This window comes from Emydura macquarii, unplaced genomic scaffold, assembly GCF_026122565.2.
Source record: "Emydura macquarii macquarii isolate MOO-44397 ecotype Brisbane River unplaced genomic scaffold, CSIRO-AGI_Emac_v2 contig_2365, whole genome shotgun sequence".
Lineage (NCBI taxonomy): Eukaryota > Metazoa > Chordata > Testudines > Chelidae > Emydura > Emydura macquarii.
The window spans coordinates 4,086,117-4,104,425 of record NW_027132502.1 but is presented as its reverse complement, the minus strand read 5'-3'; the positions used below and the strand labels follow the sequence as shown (position 1 = coordinate 4,104,425).

At 66.9% G+C, this 18,309-nt stretch overlaps 1 protein-coding gene across 1 annotated transcript in view; it reads left to right on the top strand.

Annotated features, from left to right (window-relative positions):
* Nucleotides 1-16,599, top strand: part of LOC137161656 (solute carrier family 12 member 9-like) — a 43,860-nt gene extending 27,261 nt beyond the window's left edge. The window contains exons 10-13 of the mRNA XM_067561038.1: nt 9,368-9,560; nt 11,742-11,916; nt 13,290-13,436; nt 15,003-16,599. Coding sequence (XP_067417139.1) covers nt 9,368-9,560; nt 11,742-11,916; nt 13,290-13,436; nt 15,003-15,820 — 1,333 coding nt within the window. The 3' untranslated portion in view covers nt 15,821-16,599. The remainder of the gene's footprint in view (nt 1-9,367; nt 9,561-11,741; nt 11,917-13,289; nt 13,437-15,002) is intronic.
* The last annotated feature ends 1,710 nt before the right edge of the window (nt 16,600-18,309 follow it).

The following is an 18,309-nucleotide window of genomic DNA, read 5'->3' as shown; positions in this document are numbered from 1 at the left end:
CTAACCACAAGGCTGCACTGCCTCTCTCTACTGCCGCTCCCCCTTGGCTCGCATGTGCGTTCGGGCTGGGAGTGTGCGTCTCCCGATGGGCACATGCAGCGCCTGGCGCCACGGGGTCCTGACTGCAGCGGGGTTCTCCAGGTGCTAATTACCTGTACCGCCCCCCACCAAAGCTGTTGCCCAGCGCCCACTAGCTGGAGGGGAGGAGCGGGCGCTGCGCCTAGTGGGTGGTGCAGCTGGTTTGCTGGGCCTGCTGAAAATGGCCCTTGAATTAGGACTGTGTGAGAACAGCCCCGTCTCTCTCCATGTTCAGGCCTGGGGCTCTGGGCTGAAGTTAGCGGCTGAGGATGGCACAGCCCTCCAGAGGCCAGTTTCCTGGGATCGGCGCGGCTCAGGCTATGGCACCCCCATCCGCAGGGGGGCCGGCACTTCAGAGATGCCGGGGGTGATTGCGTACAGACTGCGCTTGGGGGAAATGGCTCCCGGGTTTGGGGTGCGGGCGGGGCCCGTCGCCCGTCGGGCTGATCCCGTCTTACAGAGGCGTGCATGGCGCGCTCACCCTCGGGGTGGCGCGGTCCGTGTGCCCTGGTGCTTCCTGGGGACGCTGCTGTCTCCGAAGTACCAGGGTTGGCCCGCGGAGGAGGGGGCAGGGCCCAAGCTGTGCTCTGGGAGGGGGCAGGCTGAGCAGCATCGGGAGGGAGGCGGCTATACAGTGCGGACAATATCTGCCCTCACGGGTCCCTTCAGCTTCCCGGCCGTGGCGTTAGCGGCAGGGGAGGAGCAGGAGTGAAGGCAGGGCTCACGTGTTCATTTCCATTGCGCCGTCCCCCAGTCCTGCACTGCCCAGCGTTAAACGGCCCCTTGGCAAAGGCGCCGGAGGCCCGTCTACACTACAGCTGCATGCATTGCTATCGCTGGAGGAGCAGCCCAGGTGCTGGTGCCGTGCTGTGAGGACCCAAGGGGGGGCAGGCCCTCAGTGGGGCTGGTCCATGGGTCCCTACTGTGGTGTCTGTGCTGGTCTCAGCCACTTCACTCTGCACAAACCCGCTATCTTTCCCCAGCCCCAAAGTGTGGCAGGACAGAACCCCTGGTCCCAGCTGGGCCCCCACTCCCTGGACAGCAGCCGTTGCCACCTTGGAGGAGGCTGGCATCCTGCCCCCAGGCTGCGTCCATCCTGTTCAGCTGCCCGCATCCTTCACCGGGGTATCTGACACCTTCCCTCAGTGCATGGAGCATGGGGCTCCATGGGGCATCCTCTGCCCTCCAGCCGCAGGCCGGGGGGCGAGGGGGAGTGTTACTCTTGGATGTTGCCAGGCAAGATCTCAGCATCTTCCGGGAACCCAGCCACTTCCTGACCCCAGCCTGACTCAGCCAGCCATGGTCACGCAGCTCCCACCAGAGGAGACTCTGCCAAGAGCTGTCCTCTGCCCACCAGGGTCCCCGCCGGCTCGCTTGCTTCAGCTGCAGCCGGGAGCAGATCTCGGCCGAGCCGTGGGCCAGCCCCGTGACTGCAGGGCCCTGGGTGTCCCCTGGACCCATCTGCTGTGAAGGAGGGCACGAGCCGTATTAATGCTGGGTCCGTTGAGCCTGGCTTTGCGCCTCCAGGCTCCATCTCGTCTAGGACCCGACTCTGGCCTGGAGCAGGTTCCCCAGGGGTCTTTGGGGTCCAACCCTGATGGAAGGTGCCCCCCATCTGCATAGCTGTGCTCCCGTCAGCCAGTAGGGGGCAGGCTCCAGCCGCCCGAGCCCAGCGTGGCGTGTCCGTGATCCCTGTGCAGCCCTGGGCAGGGGTGGCAGGAAGCTGTGCCAGGCAGAGGAGACAGCGTGAGCAGATGCCCCATCGGTGCCCGGGACTGGGGGAGACCTGAGTAGGGCCCATGCTCTGTAGCCCAGAGGGGCAGCCCCACGGTGTGCGTGGGAGGGGGGAAGGGCTGGGCTTGGCTGGAATGTGGCTGAGAGCAGCCGGGCTAAGGGGCTCTCTGCCCGCCCCATCCAGCGTCTCCCCCTCCCTCTGTGTTGCTCTCCCCCTCCCCCCCTCTTAATGCAGCATTCACCCCCCCCCCTTCCCCACCACGCAGCTCCCCCTCCCCTTCCCCGCCGAGGTCTCCGACAGACAAAATAAAATGGGGATTTTAATTACCTTTCAGCAAAAACAACAATTAGAGAAAATAACAGCTTCCGCGCGCCCGCCCCCTCCGCCTCCTCAGCGCTCCTGTGCCGCGCCGGCTCGGGCGCCCTGGCCTGCTGGCACCCCCCATCCGATTGCATCTCCGAGCTGAGCTGTCCCGCGGGCCAGGGTGCTTCTCCGGTGCTAGCCGCACTCTCGTGGAGGTTAAGGGCCCGTCGGCCCGGGGAGCGGGTTCTGCTCCCCGTTCGTGGCTCATAGATCTGGAGCACAGGACGGCTCCATCAATGCCGCGCCTGCTGTGCTCTGCCCCCCTCCCCCACAGCCCCCTGCTTGGGTGGGGTCGAGGGTGCCAACCCAAGGGGGTGCAGGGTACAGGTGGTAGCCTGCCGGAGTCTGCAGCCAGCCTGAGCCAAGCTCCGAGCAGGGCGACCCGCCCCACTCACCGCAAGGGGCAGTGTTGACTCTGAAACCTACTGATGGCCATTCTCAGGGCGCTAGGCCCACTTACTGCTCTGCTGATCATCCCGGCAGAAGCCTTCAGCTCCGTGCATATCCCGCCACCGCCGCGCTCCCCCCTCGCCCGCCCGCCTGCCACCACGCACTGAACTGTGACTTGCATCGGGGACGCCCCATCCCGAGCACGCTTCCTCCAGCGCCCCGAAGGGGCCAGTAGGCTGGGGAGCGAGCGGAGCAGGAGGAGAACTTGGCCCGTCCCTTTCAAGCTAAGCGGCCAGGCCCCTCCGTCACTGATCCCCGGGGGCTGGGGTCACGGAGGGTTGCTGCGGTGAGCCGGGGGGGCTGCGGCTGGAGCGAGCTGGGGAGGGGACCCCATGGCAGCGCTGAGGCGGAGAGCAATTTTCCCAGCTGGCTGCATTAGCGCAGGCGGGGGGTTGCTGGAGATGGTAATTGCCGGCGCTGGGCCCTGCCTAATGGATGTTGTGATTAAGGTCTATTATGGAGCGCGAGGCGGGGGGATGAGGGGGGCGAGCGATCGGCGGCTGTGCTGGTGGAAGGAGAGAGCCAGGGGTTTCTCCGGGACTCCCCCAGCCCTGCTGGAACTGCAGCCCCCCAGCCTCCTGCCCCACAGTGCGCACAGGCCCTGCCCCACCCGGCCCCGGCCCCTCCCAAGGAGGTGCTATGCTCTGGGGGATGGGGTGGGATGGGCTGAGCTGCTCGGCTGCCCGCCCCCCCCCCCCCCAAGCCCAGCCACGGCATAGCTTCCCCGCCCTCAGGACACCCCGGGGGGAGGGGGGGCGCTGAGTCCTGCCGCCCTCCCTGGGGTGGGGAAGGGCCCTGACTCCCAACTCTGCCTGCTCTAACCACTAGACACCACGCCCCCAGAGCTCAGTATTACATGGCTGTGCATGGTTCAGCCCCTGGCGGCCTGGCCCCCATGCTGAGCACAGACCACCCCCCGCCCCCGCAGTGATGGGGCCAGACAGGTGACAAACGGCTTCTACCTCTGCCCCGCTGCTGCCTGCGGGAGCCGCCCAGATGCCAAGCCCGTCCTCCAGCCGGCTGAGCGTCCTCCCGCTATGCTGGCGCTCGGCGCCGCCTGTGATCGCCCCTGGCCGGCCTCCCTTGGCCCCAGGCCGGCTCGGCAGCCATCAGCCAGCCAGCAGCTGATGCCAGGGCCCGGTGCTAAGCCAGGTTGGAGGTCGCTCCCTCCACCTGATGGCTGGGGACACTTCACGCTGGCCGCAACGCAGCACTGGTCCAAGCCACCTGCTGGCTTTCGGTGCAGGACGGGGACCCCCGCTGAGGCCAGCCTGCCGCCCGGCCAGGGAGCTAGAGGCAGGCAGCATGGGGTGGCGGGTCTCTGGCTGCCGCCAGCTTGGCACACGCAGAACTGACTGTGTAGCCCCCCGGACTGGGGCGGGGGGGCAGGCACTCCGGCTGGCTGCACCCCGGTGGGGCCTGCAGGGGCCGCTCGGCTGGCTGCACCCCCTCTGGGGAGAAAGGGAGGCCTATGGGCGCAGGGCCACCAGTCCAGCCTCACCGACGCCCTCCCCCTTTGGTGAATAAGGGGAGGGCAGCGCTCGGGCCTGGGCCTTTGGCATCACTTCCTGCAGTTCTTCTTTTGGTCCTCAGCTCTCTGGGAAACGTCCTCTCCCCTAATGTCCTGCCGCGCCCCCTTCTCCCCCGGGATGCCCTGGTGCCCTCTCCCTGTCACCCCGTCAGCACCCCGCTCCCTGCCCTCCCCTGGATCCTGCAGCCTGGCCTTTCCCGCGAGGCTTCTCCTCTGGGTTTGCTGAAGCGCTGCTCGTTTTCCTGCCCCTCCCGCCCCCCAGCACCCCTTGTCTCGGAGCAGACCAGCTGCTCCAGGGGTGCTGGCCCTTCCAGCTCGCAGGCGCCTCTCCCCCAGCGCCCAAGCGGGATTGCAGTTGGTCGCTCAGGCTTCGGCTTGGCCCGCGGGGCCGTTGGTGGGTGCCCCGATTTGTCGTGGTCGGAAGGGGCGAGTAGGGTGGGCATCAGCTCTGTCTCCTCGTGCGCCCCACCCCACCGCTCCCAAGCCTCGAATTCACCCCGTGCCACGCCGCAGCGCCATGCGGCGCAGGAGCGTCGGCGCGGCCGAGGCCAGGGACCATCCCAGCGCCTGCCGCTCGCCGGCTGGCCCGTGCCAGGGGCTGCGGCGGATTCCGCCCGGCTGCAGCCTGGCGGCGGCGCGGCGGGTAATGAATTGTTTACGACCCGGCGCTCGGCTTTTCAATGAGCTGAAACGTGTCAGATAATAAGTTGTTTATAAGCCATAAATCTGGGGCCCAATAAACCAAAATCGGGTTGTTTAAGCGGGAGCTGACGCCCCATTGGGCCGGGCCGGGAGGGGGCGTTGCGAGCTGACGGCTGGTTGGCGAGTGGATCGGTGACGCGGCGGGAGCCTGGCTCCTGTTGGGCCACGAGCTGGGGGTGAGCCAGGAGCGCCGAGCCCATTGGGCGACGGCCTGACGTTGAGTTGTGAGCGGAAGGCCCGGTGGATAATGAATTACTCGGAGACATATTTGCTGGGGAGAAGTAAATCTGGTCCATACATTGTTACCGAGTTGTGATTATAGTGTGCCATGCTCTGTAAATCTCGGCCAGCGTCTTGATCTACGGCGCCGAGAGCGGGATGTAATTGAAACCGAACGCCGGCAGCTCAGAGGCGCGGCGTTGCTCCAGCGGGGCCGACCTGCTTCCCGCACGCAGCAGCAGTGGCACTTGGGGATGCCCTGGAGCTATCCCTGCTGCAACCGTCCCCAGAACTGCGACTCGGTTTCTCCCCACGATAATCGGCCCCAAAGCGCTCTCCGGCTCCGTCAACTGTGCACGGCATTTGTGAGCTACCGGGCTGAGCTGGGATCCTGGATTCCTGGGTTTTGATTCTGTCCTTGGACAAGTCGCTCCCCTGCTGTCTCTCAGTTTGCCCACCTGTGAAATGGGGACAATGCTCTGTGCCCATCTCCCAGGCAGGTTAGGGATGAATAAATTAATGGCTGCAGACGCCTCATTACCTGGTTTGCTACAAAACTGGCCAAGCCTCATGGCGAGCCGATTCCCAGCCTTGGCGTGATCGCTGGCTCCTTTTCTCACACAGCTGGAAGGTGGAACCCCTTTGGGATCTCAGTGGGGTGCCACGGTCCTTCCTGCAGCACCTAGCCACCGAGCGCCTCCCATGTGATGAATTGCAAGCCCCGCAGGGGGTTCCCTGGCCAAACACTGCCCTTTTGTTCAGCCCAGAAAGGAGATTCCCAAGAGGGAACGGACCACAGAGCTGCCCTCCCCTCCCCCGCACAGTACGCTGTTCTAGTGCTTGGCTCTGGCTCTAGGACCATGAATACAGCACAGGGGCGGGCAAGAACATTTGTTGCAACAGTGTGTCTCTCAGATCATTCTAGGCTGCAGTGTCTAAGTGCTAGACCCCGGCAAGTGGCCTAGCCTCTGTTACTCTTCCCCAGTGCTTCTGGCAAATAGCTGGCTGTTGTGGGGCAAGCAGCATAACTGGGTGATGGGACGCTGGTCTGAGGCGCGATCCTGGTGTTCACCCCTTACCCAGGGGCTAGGCAGAGGCCAGAGGAGGAGAAATCTCAGCGAGCCAAGGAACAGCAGCAGCAGGGTGAGAGGAGTTGGCTGAGCGCAGCACATGCGCACACAGTCTGCTGCTGGGGCGCCCGCTCCAACCACCCAATGACACACGTCAGGCCCATTCCCTACAGGCCGGGGCTGTCTGCTGCTCTGCCCAGAGCAGTGCCTGGCTCGTTTTCACACAAAGAGCAATTAGCGGCCTCCGATGTAATTAGCTAACGATCCCTTCTCGGCTCAAGCAGCTTGACACATGAGGAGAGCAGGCTGCATGGCTGAATCTCCACACCCTGGGTTCTAACGACCCGCCCGATTCACGCTGGGCTCAGATTATTGTGGCAACAGCTCTGGCCCCTAACTGTGCCAGCCTGCAGCCCCTGGCCACCCTTTCCCACTCACTAGGACGTGCTCAAGCCCTCCCCACGGGGAGCAGCCCAGGAGCCCCGGCAGGTGAGCAGGTAGAAGGGAGCTCCCAGTTCCTCTTGCTTTGGAAACCAGAGCATCACTGCGGAGAGGTTCCCCAGGGCCAGGCAGATTCTGGTGTCCCCCTCCGGAGGTCGCAGGTGCTGGGGGAGGCAGGGGTGTGAGAGCGCTGGGCCGCGATCGGCAAGTGCTCTGGGCAGCAACGCAAAGAGGGTTAAAAATCCGAGGGGCTTAGTGGCTGTGGGCCGACCCTGCGCTCTGCCCCAGCGCACGCAGGCGCCCCGCAATGTGCCCACCTGCATGCACACACCAATGTCTTCAGCATCCCCAGAAAACCGAGCGAGGCAGTCCTACAGGGAGGCTGAAGAGCAGACAGGCCGGGGGGGCCAGGGTAGTTTGAGGGGCTCTGGGGTCCCGCTGTCAGCGCACTAATTACGAAGTGGATGGTAAGTGACAGGCTCACAGGGCTGAATGAGAAGGAGGCCCAGCTAATGATCCAGATACATTTTGTAAGGAAAATAAACCCTGAATTCAGCTTGGCTGGAGACCTGATCCTCCCCCTGCAGATCCTTGGGGAAACTGAGGCTCAGGGACCAGCCCAGGGTCACGCAGAGAGTCAGTGGCAGAGCTGGGAAGGAGCCGTGGGGCCTGACTCCCAGCCCTTGGCGTGGCGCTGGGGCTAGGAGTCTCCCGGTTCTCGGAGCTGCAGGCAGCAGAGCAGAGCAGAGCCCGCAGTTGAAGCTCTGTCAGGCCCCCAGCACCCTGCTGCCTGCACCAGGGCTTCCCAACCCCTCTGCCTCCAGAGCCGTGTTTCCACTCCTCCCGGGCCCATCCTGCAGGGTGCTGGGTGCTTCCCCAGAGGGGCCGCTGGGCCGGCTCCCGTTGACTCCGGATCGGGCCCCCTCAGCCTTGATGACATGCGGGGAGGCAGGAGCTGAAGGATAAAATGCCTTCCCCGATCGATCATGGCTGCTGTTCCCAGGCACCCAGCACTGGCTCTCCGCGGTGATTGGCAGGCCCCGGCACGCCGAGCCATTGCATTCCCCTCACGTCCTGCAGCGCTGCCCTTCGCCCTGCCGCCAGAGAGGGGAGCACGGGGGGCTGGGCTGGCTCCCATTGCACATGGCCAGCTGCAGGGGGGAAGGGACCCCGCGCCTGCCAGGCAGGGCATCCTGAGCAGGGACCGCTCCTGCCCAGCTGGCTGCGGAAGAGACGGGGTGTCAGCGCCCCCCTGGGCATCCCGTGCTGCAGCCCGTGCCCACCCACCGCCCTCCAGAGGGAGACACTGGGTCCGCCTGGCTGAGTGGCCTGCCCTGCTGAGACCCTGGCCCTGGGCTCTGTGCTGCCCCCGACTCCCCATCTGGGTGCAGGAGAGCGTCCCGGCAGTGACAGGGTCTAGCACCTGGGACCTTCTGCTCCCAAACCGGCTGGTCCCCCTTGGCTAAGGAGCGTCCCCGTGAGTGGCAGGGCCGGGGGGGTGGGCAGGGAGCTGGACGGTGCTCAAACACCACAGCCCTTTGACTTCACATGGCCCCAGCCTGATTGCAACCAGGGGGACCTCAGCGGGCCTCAGAGCTGGGCCCTGGGTAAGGGGGGGGGGGGGGCACAGTTTAACCCACCACCCCCACAGGAGCCTGCATGTCCCCTGCCAGCATCTAAAGCGTTAATGTCCCAGCCAGGCGCTGCTGCTGCTGCTGGGAGGGGGGGACAAGCGTGGGGAAGCGTTTACGAGGATCGATTCCCCACTTAGCCGCAATCTCGCTTTATTATTCACCTTTTTTTCCCTTTGAGCAGAAGCAGCCCCCGCCCCCCCCCTGCCTGCCTTTGTCTCTGGTGTGCAGGGCTGTTGCTAAGGGCTGGGGGTGGGGACCATCCTTACTGGCCTTGCTTAAATCTTCCCCGGCAATATAGCTATGACAGCGGGTTAGATGAGCACTGGTTAATTAAGCCAGAGGCAGCCCCCCCTGCTCAAGCTGAGCCTGCTCCTGCCTTTTAATAACCTGTGCACCGTTTGAAATCCCGGCGCGCCACCGGGCCAGGGAACTGATTTTCCGCTGGGCTGATCCCCGGCTCCGAGCCCCCCCATCACCCTGGTTTGAACTTAAAACAACTCAATAAAGCAGCCCCCTGGAGCCCTTGGCATCCCTCACCCCCCGCTGCTCTGGGGAGGGGCCAAGGGGGGCTCTTCCCCACGGATGCTGAGTGGGGAGCCAGCCAGGGCATTGGCCAGGCTCAGGGCCGCGCCTGCCGCGGGAGGCATCGAGTGGCTCCCGCCTGGCCCATTTTCACTGGCCCTCGTTCGCTGGGGCCGTGGCCCACGAGCGGCTCCCGCCGTCCCAGGCAGCTGAGCCGTGACGCATTAGCCTGACCCGGCTGGCAGGGGCGCTGCCCGGCCTGGAAGGCAGCCAGAGGGCCCATCCCGCAGGCCCCAAGCCCTACGGTTGAGCTGCGGGGCTGGGATTCGCCACAGGCTGTCGTGGCCCTCTCCCGATGCCCCGGCCCAGAGGACTCCTGGTGGGCAGTGTGGACTGCTCTCCACCCCCGGGGTCGGCCGGGCTGGGTCCGGTTCTCCCCTTGGCCGCTCTCCTAGGGGAACGTCCCCTCACCCTGCCCTGGCAGCTCCCTGAGTCCCCGGCTCACGTAGCACCAGCCACACCCTGCTGGCCGCTGAGGTCCCATCTGAGCCCTCTCCCCACCCCCCGGACTAGCCCGAGGCTCGCTGCCCGCACTAAGGCGCCGTCTGTGCTCCCCCTGCAGGCCCACGTTCCGGTACTTCACCTGGCACACCTGCGTGCTGGGCATCCTGGGCTGCGGCATCATGATGTTCCTCATCAGCCCCATCTACGCCACGGCCTGCGGGGCCTTCCTGCTGCTGCTGCTGCTGGCCCTGCACTACCTCTCCCCCAGCAGCAGCTGGGGCTACATTAGCCAGGCCCTCATCTTCCACCAGGTAAGCGTCCTCGCCCGCCACCCGGCCGCTTAGCGGGGCCCTGCCCCCTCCCAGCTGCCTCCCTCCCTGCTCCGGGCCCAGCTGGGGGTCGGGGGCACCTTCCTCCCCATCCTCCCTCCCCAACCGCTCTCCTCTTGCTCCCTGCGGGGTCCTGGCTTCCCTGCTCCTGCGGGGGCGTCTCCCCGGTGCTGCCCGTGCCTGGCCCCTGGCCCCAGCGCTGGGCTCCCGCTCCACGTCGCCCGCCCAGCCTGCCATTCGGAGTCATCGAATCCGCACTTCAGACTCCTGTTATAGCTTAATGGGCTCTCCTGATCGCCCGGGCGGCTCCTCCGGGGCGTGGGCAGGCATCGCCGTCCCGCTGGGCAGCATGACTGGAGCGGGGGGCTCCTCTCATGGACGCCGGTGTAACCCACAGAGTGACCCCGCGGAGTCAGTGCGGCTCCCCCGGTTCCCACCCAGTGGGGTCTGGCCGGCTGCCTTCGATGGCCGGCGGCGTCCTAGTGACGGACACTGTCCTAGCTGTGGGAACTGCGGTGAGACCCACACCCAGAGGTCGATCCCGCTCTGACATGACTCCACAGGCCTTGCCAGTGTCACTCCTGATTGACCCCGGCGTGAGATCAGACCAGCTCCTGGTCTGTGTGGCCAAGCTCAGCCGGGATTCCAGGGGAATCAGGGAGCCGGCCGGGCCGGGTGTTGGTGGGTCAGGAAGGGGGGACCGTGGCCCAGAGCCTCAAAGGTATTTAGGTTCCTCATTTCCATTGAAATCAAGGGCGTTAGGCGCCTACATCGCTTGGCGGAGCTGGGCTGGGCCATTAGAGCTCTGGCCCTGGCCTGGCGAGTGACATAGAGGTGATAGAAATATCACAGAAAATTCCCACTTTGTCACTCAAACCCTCTGGAAATCAGAGCCTGCAAGGGCCTCCCCTCTGAAATGCAGCCACCTCTGGGGCGGAACATGCAGCCACTCAAGGCAGGAAGCAGAAAAAGGTTCTGCAGTGCCCACAGGGGGAGACCGAGGGTGAGTGGCACTCAGGGGTGGCATGAAATCCAGCTGTGTGCCCTGGGGGTTCCCATGACAAACAGGCAACGGGCCAAGCCACCCAGCTGGGCACAGCACCCTCCCCGGAGAGCCCCGAGGAGGAGACCAAAACCAGACGCTCCCGCGACACTGAAGATTTTTCTCCCTCAGCCTCATTCTCTGTGTGCTAGGGGTTTGGCCTGGCGCCACGGACAGACGGCGTGCAGGGAGAATAATCAGCTTATGTTGCGTATCGGGTAGTAACATTTCTTCCCTGCGAGACGCTACCCCTATGGACAGTGATCAAACGCGCTTGTCCCCTGTAGTGAAGACAAATGCCAGCAGCAGAGAGCGTAACCAGGTTAACCTGCACCACACTGGGGCGCCTCTCTCTGCTACGTGCTCCAGGCCAGGGGAAGGGGGCTGGTGCAATAGTCATAGACTCCCAGGGCCCGATCCTCGGCCGGCGTCGCTCCGCAGAGCTGCATTGCACGCCGGGAAGCTACTCCGGTTTACCCCAGCAGAGGAACTGGCCCAAGGACACTGTTGGACCCCCCTGATCCCAGCCCCTATCTGGGGGTTCAGTCAGGATCGGGCCCGGTGGCTCTCCTGGGCACGGACGAGCTGCAGCGAGGCCCTGGCATGCTGGTGGTACCCGCACTGTGCCACACACAGGAAGAAAAAGCCGCTAGTGGCAGCTGCGGGGGTTGGGCCCTGAGCGGTGGGACCCTCCCCCTGGGTCAATGGGAGTTAGGCACCGAAGCCCCTTTAAGGAGCTGGACCCCTGCCAGGGGGAGGGGGTGGGCGGTGGAAGCAAAGCTGCTTCATCAAGCCCTGTCTGGCTTCCCTGCCCCCACTGGTTCATGCTGGCCCCTTGGGTGGCACCATTGCTTTCTCCCGATGTACCCCACTGCCGGGGCTGAGTGTGGCCCTGTCCCATGTGCCGTGGGGTTGTCAGGGGGGGGGCAGCTGGGCGCGGAGGTGCCTATGCCAGGCACCCGGTTTGCACCAGGCTCTCTTCATCTGGGCTGAGGGCTGGCGAAATGCCATTGAATCGGGGTGAGGTGGTGCCCCCCCGCCATCTATCCACGTTGCCGCTGGCCTGTGGCATGAGTGTGCACTGACCCCACCTCTGCCCTCCGTGCCGCCCCCGCCGCCAGGTCAGGAAGTACCTGCTCATGTTGGATGTCCGGAAGGAGCACGTCAAGTTCTGGCGCCCCCAGATGCTGCTGATGGTGCAGAACCCCCGGACCAGCGTCCAGCTGATCAGCTTCATCAATGACCTGAAGAAGAGTGGCCTGTACGTGCTGGGCCACGTGGAGCTAGACGAGTTAGGTGAGTGTGCGGCCGGCTGCCAGGGCCCCCAGCTCGCCCAGAGGGGCTGGCTCGTGGGGCTGCCGTGGTGCCAGAGCCAACGCTGGCAGAGCCAGGCGCTAAGCCCTTGGGGAGCCCTGCTCAGAGACTGATTCGTGGGCCTCTCCCGCGTGTCAGCCCAGTGGCGCACCCGCAGATCTCAGCTGCGAGGGGGGCCACATGGGGTGAGGCAGGTGGGTCTCAGGCTGGGGCCCCCCGCGGCAGCCGTTGGAAAGTCCCCCTCTGCCTGCCAGCACCCACACACTGTGCCGCCGGGGGCGTGGCTGACAAAGCTCCCCTGGGCGTGAATCAGCAGGCGGGTGAGCTGGCGAAGCAGGGAGAGCCTTGCCCAGGGGGTGCCGGCTGTCGGCAGCAAAGCAGCCCTGCCACGCGGAGGGATGGTGGCCTAACACCCCGTGAGAGCCTGGCGGGGCAAACCCTCAGGGCAGGGTCCAGCCCAGGGGGATGCAGGGTAGCGCCCGCCTGCAATCCCAGCCTGGCGCGGGATCGGGGTGTCACGGCTGCGACCTGCAGCTAGGCGTACCCCTCCCTGATGGGCCGGCCTCCCAGGGGTGAGAGCTGCCGGCCCCGGGGCTGGTGTGGACGCGGGGCGGGGCATCAGCTGGCATGCCCTTGGGCGGAGGAAAGGCGGGGCGGGGCAGCAGCGGATTTGGGCTGTGCTAGGGGGCAGAGCGCAGGCAGGGCGCTTGGGGGGCACACGCATGATCACAACATGCTGAGGCCCGTGTGCCAGGTCCCACAGGGATTTGTAGGTGCCACAGCCTCCATCCCCTCCCCCCCATCCCTGCGTGGGGCTCCATGGGGCCAGAGGGGTTGCAACGGGGGAAGCGGGAAGAGAGGAGGGGGCGCGAGCTTCGTTTTTGAACCACAGATACAGAACAAGCCCAAACTCGGGGCTGCGCGGCCGGTGAGCTGCCGGGGGGCGGGAGCTGGGGGAAAGCAGCTGTTCCAGGAGGGGCCGGGGGTGGCACAAGGGGGTGAGACGAACTGGGAAGGAGCAGAGCTCGTGGGGGGCACCTGGGGGTGAGCAGAGTTTGGGGGCTAGGGGTGGTACCAGGTGGTGGGGGCAGAGCTTGGGAGGCCAGGGGTGATACTAGGTGAGGGGCAGGGGCTGGGGGTGATACCGGGGGGAGGCTGGTGATACCAGGTGGGGGGGCTGGGGGGATCAGCTCTTGCAGGGCGATGCCTCGGAGCCGTGCTGGGGTGGCTCTGCCCCAGGAGCCGAGCTCCCCCCAGGCGTTGGGCCCGGGGCCGGCTGATTGGGGCGGGGCTGTTCTCACCGCCAGCCCCGGTGGCGCAGCGCGCAGGGCTGACACTGCCCCGTCTCTCCCCAGACTCCCTGCCCTCCGACCCCCTGCAGACCCAGGCCGACTCCTGGCTCCTGCTGGTCGACAAGCTGAACATCAAAGCCTTCGTGAACCTCACGCTGGCCGACTCGGTGAGACACGGCGTCCAGCAGCTGCTCTTCATCTCCGGCCTGGGTGAGTCCCCGCACGCCCCGGCATCCCGCTTGCCAGCCGCTGTCCCACGGCCGCTGTGCACTGGGGACTGCTGCTGGGCAGCCCCGACCCACACTGGGCGTGCTCTGGGAAGGGCCCCACGGCCCGGCCTGCCAGGGTTACTGGCTGCTGGTTGCCCTAGTACCACTGGCTCAGGGCACCCGCCAGCACCTGGGCCAGTGAAGTCTGGGACTGCCCATATCCCTCCCTGCCCTGTGCACGTCCCCTCGGCCCCGTCCTGAGCCGGGAGGGGCACTCCGTGAGCCTGCCAGGCCGTCTCACCCATGTGTGGGTGTTGCCTGGCCCCCTGCACCCAAGCCCCCCCTGCCTGGGCGCGGGAGCCGGTGGTGGCAGACAGCTCTGGCAGGACGTGGCTTCGCTCCCATGAGAGGCCAGCCGGTGCCTCCCCATTCCTTGCTGGGAGAACTGGAGCCAGACATCCCTCCTTGCTGAAGGCATGGTGCTCACCGGGGAAGAGGGGGAGGGCTGGCATCATGGACCCACAGGATCGATGCCATGGCCCCAGCTCTGGAACAGACTCTGGGAGGCCCTCGCAGGGTGTCAGACCCCCCCAGGGATCTCATGCTCCTCCAGGGTGAGCCCCACGGCCTCGCCACCTCCTCAGGCTGGACTTCTGGGCCTGCAGCCCCCCTGCTTCCCACCGGGAGCTCCGCTCAGCGAGTCCCACTGCCACAGACCCTGCAGGGAGACCGGTTCAATCTCAGGGGGCAACGCACCCCTCCGCCAGCCCCTGCGGGCGCTCAGCCAGCACCGGCTCCCAGACGGGCTTATTAGTCGACTGGACACAGCACAGGCAGTCCTGGGTTAGCCCAGAGAGAAGGCCTGGGCCATCTGGGGCAGCCCAGAGCCCCCAGCTCTGTCCCGCTGACCTCTCTGCGTCCCCGACTGCTTCCCGCAGCCCACCCAGCTCCCACCTCGCCCCCCAGGCCGCTCTTCTCCAGCCGGGCACACACGGCTGGGCTTCCTGCCGAGCGGGGCCGACCATGGCCGTTGGTCGCTAGGTCTCAAAGTCCCAGAGGTTGGATTTACCGTTATCTTCTCAGATGCTCCACTGATATGGGGCCCAAACCCCAGGCAGCCAGGAGCCATTCACCCCTGAGTCTCCGAGCCTCTGCAGAGAGCAAGCAGCCCTTTCTAGCCGCTAGGTAACCCTGCAGCGCATGGGGGAAACTGAGGCAGAGGCCGACTTCATCTTACAGACATTCCCGCTGTCGTCACACCTGGCCCCCAGGCGGTGGTGTCCAGTCGTCCCTGGCAAAGCGAGGGGGCAGCGCACTGCACCTCCCAGGCACCGAGTCAGCTAGGCAGGCAGAGCATGGCGCGGTGGGCCATTGCCAGCCTCGGTGCTGCTCTGAGGGCAGGCCGGCTGGCAGCGCAGGGTGCCTACAGCCCGAGGCACTGGCCACAACCCCCCCCAGGGCACAGATACGCTGGCCTCGCGCGCATAGGCTGGGCTGGGATTCCTGGGCGGTGGGAGGCCTAGACAGGCCGGCTGGTGCTAACTTGGTGCCGCGCTCTGTGCCGCAGGGGGCATGAAGCCCAACACCATCGTGCTGGGCTTCTACGACGGCGCGCCGCCGCAGGACGGGCTGGCCCAGCACCCGGCCTTCGAGGGCGGGGAGGAGGCGGCGCGGCTGAGCTTCCCGCCGGTGCGGGAGGCCGCGGACCCCAAGTGGCTGTCGGCCCAGGAGTACGTGGCCGTGGTGGCCGACGCGGTGAAGATGCGGCGGAACGTGCTGCTGGCTCGCGCCTTCGAGCACTTCGACAAGGCGCAGGCGTTGGAGCGCCCGGCCGGCCCCGGGCCCTGCATCGACGTCTGGCCCCTCAACCTGCTGCGCCCCGACAGCGCCCGCTACGCCGACACCTGCAGCCTCTTCCTGCTGCAGATGGCCTGCGTGCTCAGCATGGTGCGCTCCTGGCGCCGGGCCCGCCTCCGCCTCTTCCTGTGCGTGGAGACCAGCGCCAGGACCCGCGGGCAGGAGGACAAGCTGCACCAGCTGCTGAAGGACTTGCGCATCCAGGCCACCATCTGCATGGTGCCCTGGGACGCCGTGGTGGCGCTGCACTGGCAGAAGCAGCAGGACCAGTGGGCCAGGCCGGAGGAGGTCGCCATGAACTACCCCGGCAATGTCACCTGCATCTCCGACGAGTACCTGAAAGCAGCCAACAGGCTCATCCTGGAGCAGAGCCCCCCGCCCACCATCCGCTTCCTCTACCTGCCCCGGCCCCCTGCTGACACCAGCCTCTACGCCAGCTACCTGCGCCAGCTGGAGCTGCTGACCCGGGACCTGGGCCCCACCTTGCTGGTGCACGGCATCAGCGCAGTCACCAGCACCGAGCTGTAACCCGGCCCGGCCACCCGGCTTGGCACAGCGACGGGCAAGGGGGCTGCCTGAAAGGCCGCGGGCGCTCGAGCCGGGCCGGCTTGTCCCGCTCGTGCACGAACTCCCTACACACACCTGACACTCAGGACTTCCCCCCGCTTCCCCCCACTGCAGTTCGGGGAGCCCTTCCGTTGCCACTCCCAGCCCTGGCTGGCACGCGTGGCTGGGTAACTGCCGGGACTTGGACTGCTCCGCCTGTTCCTGGCCCCCCCCTCCTAACCCAGGCCTGGTGGCCCTGTGGCTGCCTTCCCGCCGGTGTGGAGTGGGGCCGGGGTGCTGGGAATCCCACAAGCCGAAGCGCACAGGGCAGTTCCTCGGCTCAGGCTTGGCGGGCCGGCCAGAAGAGCGGCTGGGATGGGGACTCAGGACGCCTGGGTTCTCCTCCCGCCGCCATCCGTGGGCGAGTCACTGAACTGCTCTGCGCCCCAGCTGGAGAACGGGTCCCTCCCCGGGACGCTTGCGCGGCATCGGTGGCTGACACGGAGACTCCGGCCGGCCCTGCTGGTGAACGGCCCGTTGGTGATGAGCACCCCGAGTCTCCATGTACCCAGGCAGCCAGCGGGCTGGCATCTAGGGGCGTGTGGCAAGGAAGCAGGCCCCAGCAGGTGCAATGGTCCCAGCCCAGCGTGGGCAGTGGGCTGGGCCGGCACCGTAGGATGGGACTGAAATAAATCTGTGGGAGGCTCCGGGCAGAGCCCTGGCCTGGGTTATTGAGTCTGTCAGTTTGATGCTGTCCCCATGTCGCCAGCTGTCACCCACGTTAGTCTGGTGGGTGCCCCAGTGCATTGTGGGAGCCTGCAAGGTTGGGGGAGGATGTGGGGAGAGAGGGGCTGGGTCCCAGCCACTCCAGGCAGCTGATGGGGCCTGATCCCCACCCAGGGGTGTCACTGGAAGCCTCTCCATGGACAGCCTGGGTTCCCTAATGGCAAGTTGCCAGGCCCAGCCTGCCTCGGAGCTGGGTGATGGGGGGCAGAGGGACCGACAGCGGGATCATGCCGCTCCTGTATGTGGCTGGGGCTCCCCCGTGCCCTGCCCTGCCCTGGAGAGCTGCTACCGCATACCCCCCCCCCTCCAGTGACCTGGCACAGACCATGTCCCCCCCGCGCCCTGCCCACCCAGCACAGCACATGGCCACCAGCCAGGCCATGGGCTGGGCCTGGTGGGGCCCAGAGCTGCAGGGGGAGCAGCTGGCCCGGTGGGGCGGGGCAGGGTGGCCAGGGAGCAGCTTGGGTGGCCAGTGCTGCACTCCCAGGGCCATGGCGGGGCTGGGGACGGAGGGGCTGGCCCGGGCAACCAGCACCCTGCTCGCACTGGAAATGGGGAGAGGGCAAGGCCAGCAGCAAACGGGGCCCTGACACCCCCCCAGCCTCCCCATCACTTCGCCCTTGCCCGCATGCAGGGCCCTTCCCCCCCCCCCCCCTTTCTACCATTGCCAACCTCCCTGCTGGGCTCTGAGCCCCTTCCACCCTCACCCCCCCAGGGGTCCAGCCAGGGTGTCTGTGTGGGGCAGGTGGGGGTGTCAGATTCGGCTGTCCCCACCGGATTAGCCTGGCCGGCGGGTGCCCGGCGCTGGACCCCGCCTGGGGATAGAGCCTGGGCACCTGCCCCGGGGTGGGGGGGCCCGCGTGGCTCCGGGCCACCGAGCGAGGGGGGGCAGCTCGACCCCCGGCCCCCCCCCTCCGCCCGGCAGCGGTCCTGTCCCTGCCGATCAGCGGGCGGCAGAGGAAATTGGCTGGCTGGCGGCAGATAAATACGTTAGCCGCCTGCCGCGCCGCACCGGGCCGGAGGATGATGGATCGCTTCCGATTAGCCCCGGGCCGCGCCGGGGGGGGGTTGCCGGGCGGCGGGGGAGGGGAGGCCAGGCCAGGCCGGCATCGCCATGCGAGTCACGGGCTGGGCTGGGCAGGTTGCAGCGGCCTGTGTGACTCGGTCGCCCAGCTCTCCGGGGGGGGCGGGGGGGGTCATCCCAAGGCGGGAGAACCCAGGCGTCCTGGCCGGCTGAGCGTCGGGAGAGGCACCCGCAGGCTGGGCTCTAAGTTCGCCCACACCGCGGCCCGGGCCCGCCGGGGGGCCGGGTCTGCTCCGGACCCCTTGGTGTCGCTCCAGGCCTGACCGGTCCCGCCGCGCTCGGCGAGCCCCCGGCCCTGGTGCCGGGCCAGCCCGGTCCTGAGCCCCAGCCGGGGCCGCGGGGTGCAAGGAGTGAGTCTCCCCCAGCCGGACCCCCAGCGCCCCGCTGCCCCCCAGCCGCCCCCGTGTGAGCCGGGCCGAGGAGCCGGGCACCGTGCAGAGTGCGCCCCCCCCCGGGGAGCCTTGGAGTGGGGGGGGTCAATGGGGGGGTCTTAGCACCTGTCCTCAGCGCCCCGCTGGCAGCAGCCTGCCAGGCGCCCCGGGGGGGGGTCACCCGTCCATGCTGCAATCAGCTGCTGGCGGGGGGGCTCCCCCAAACCCAG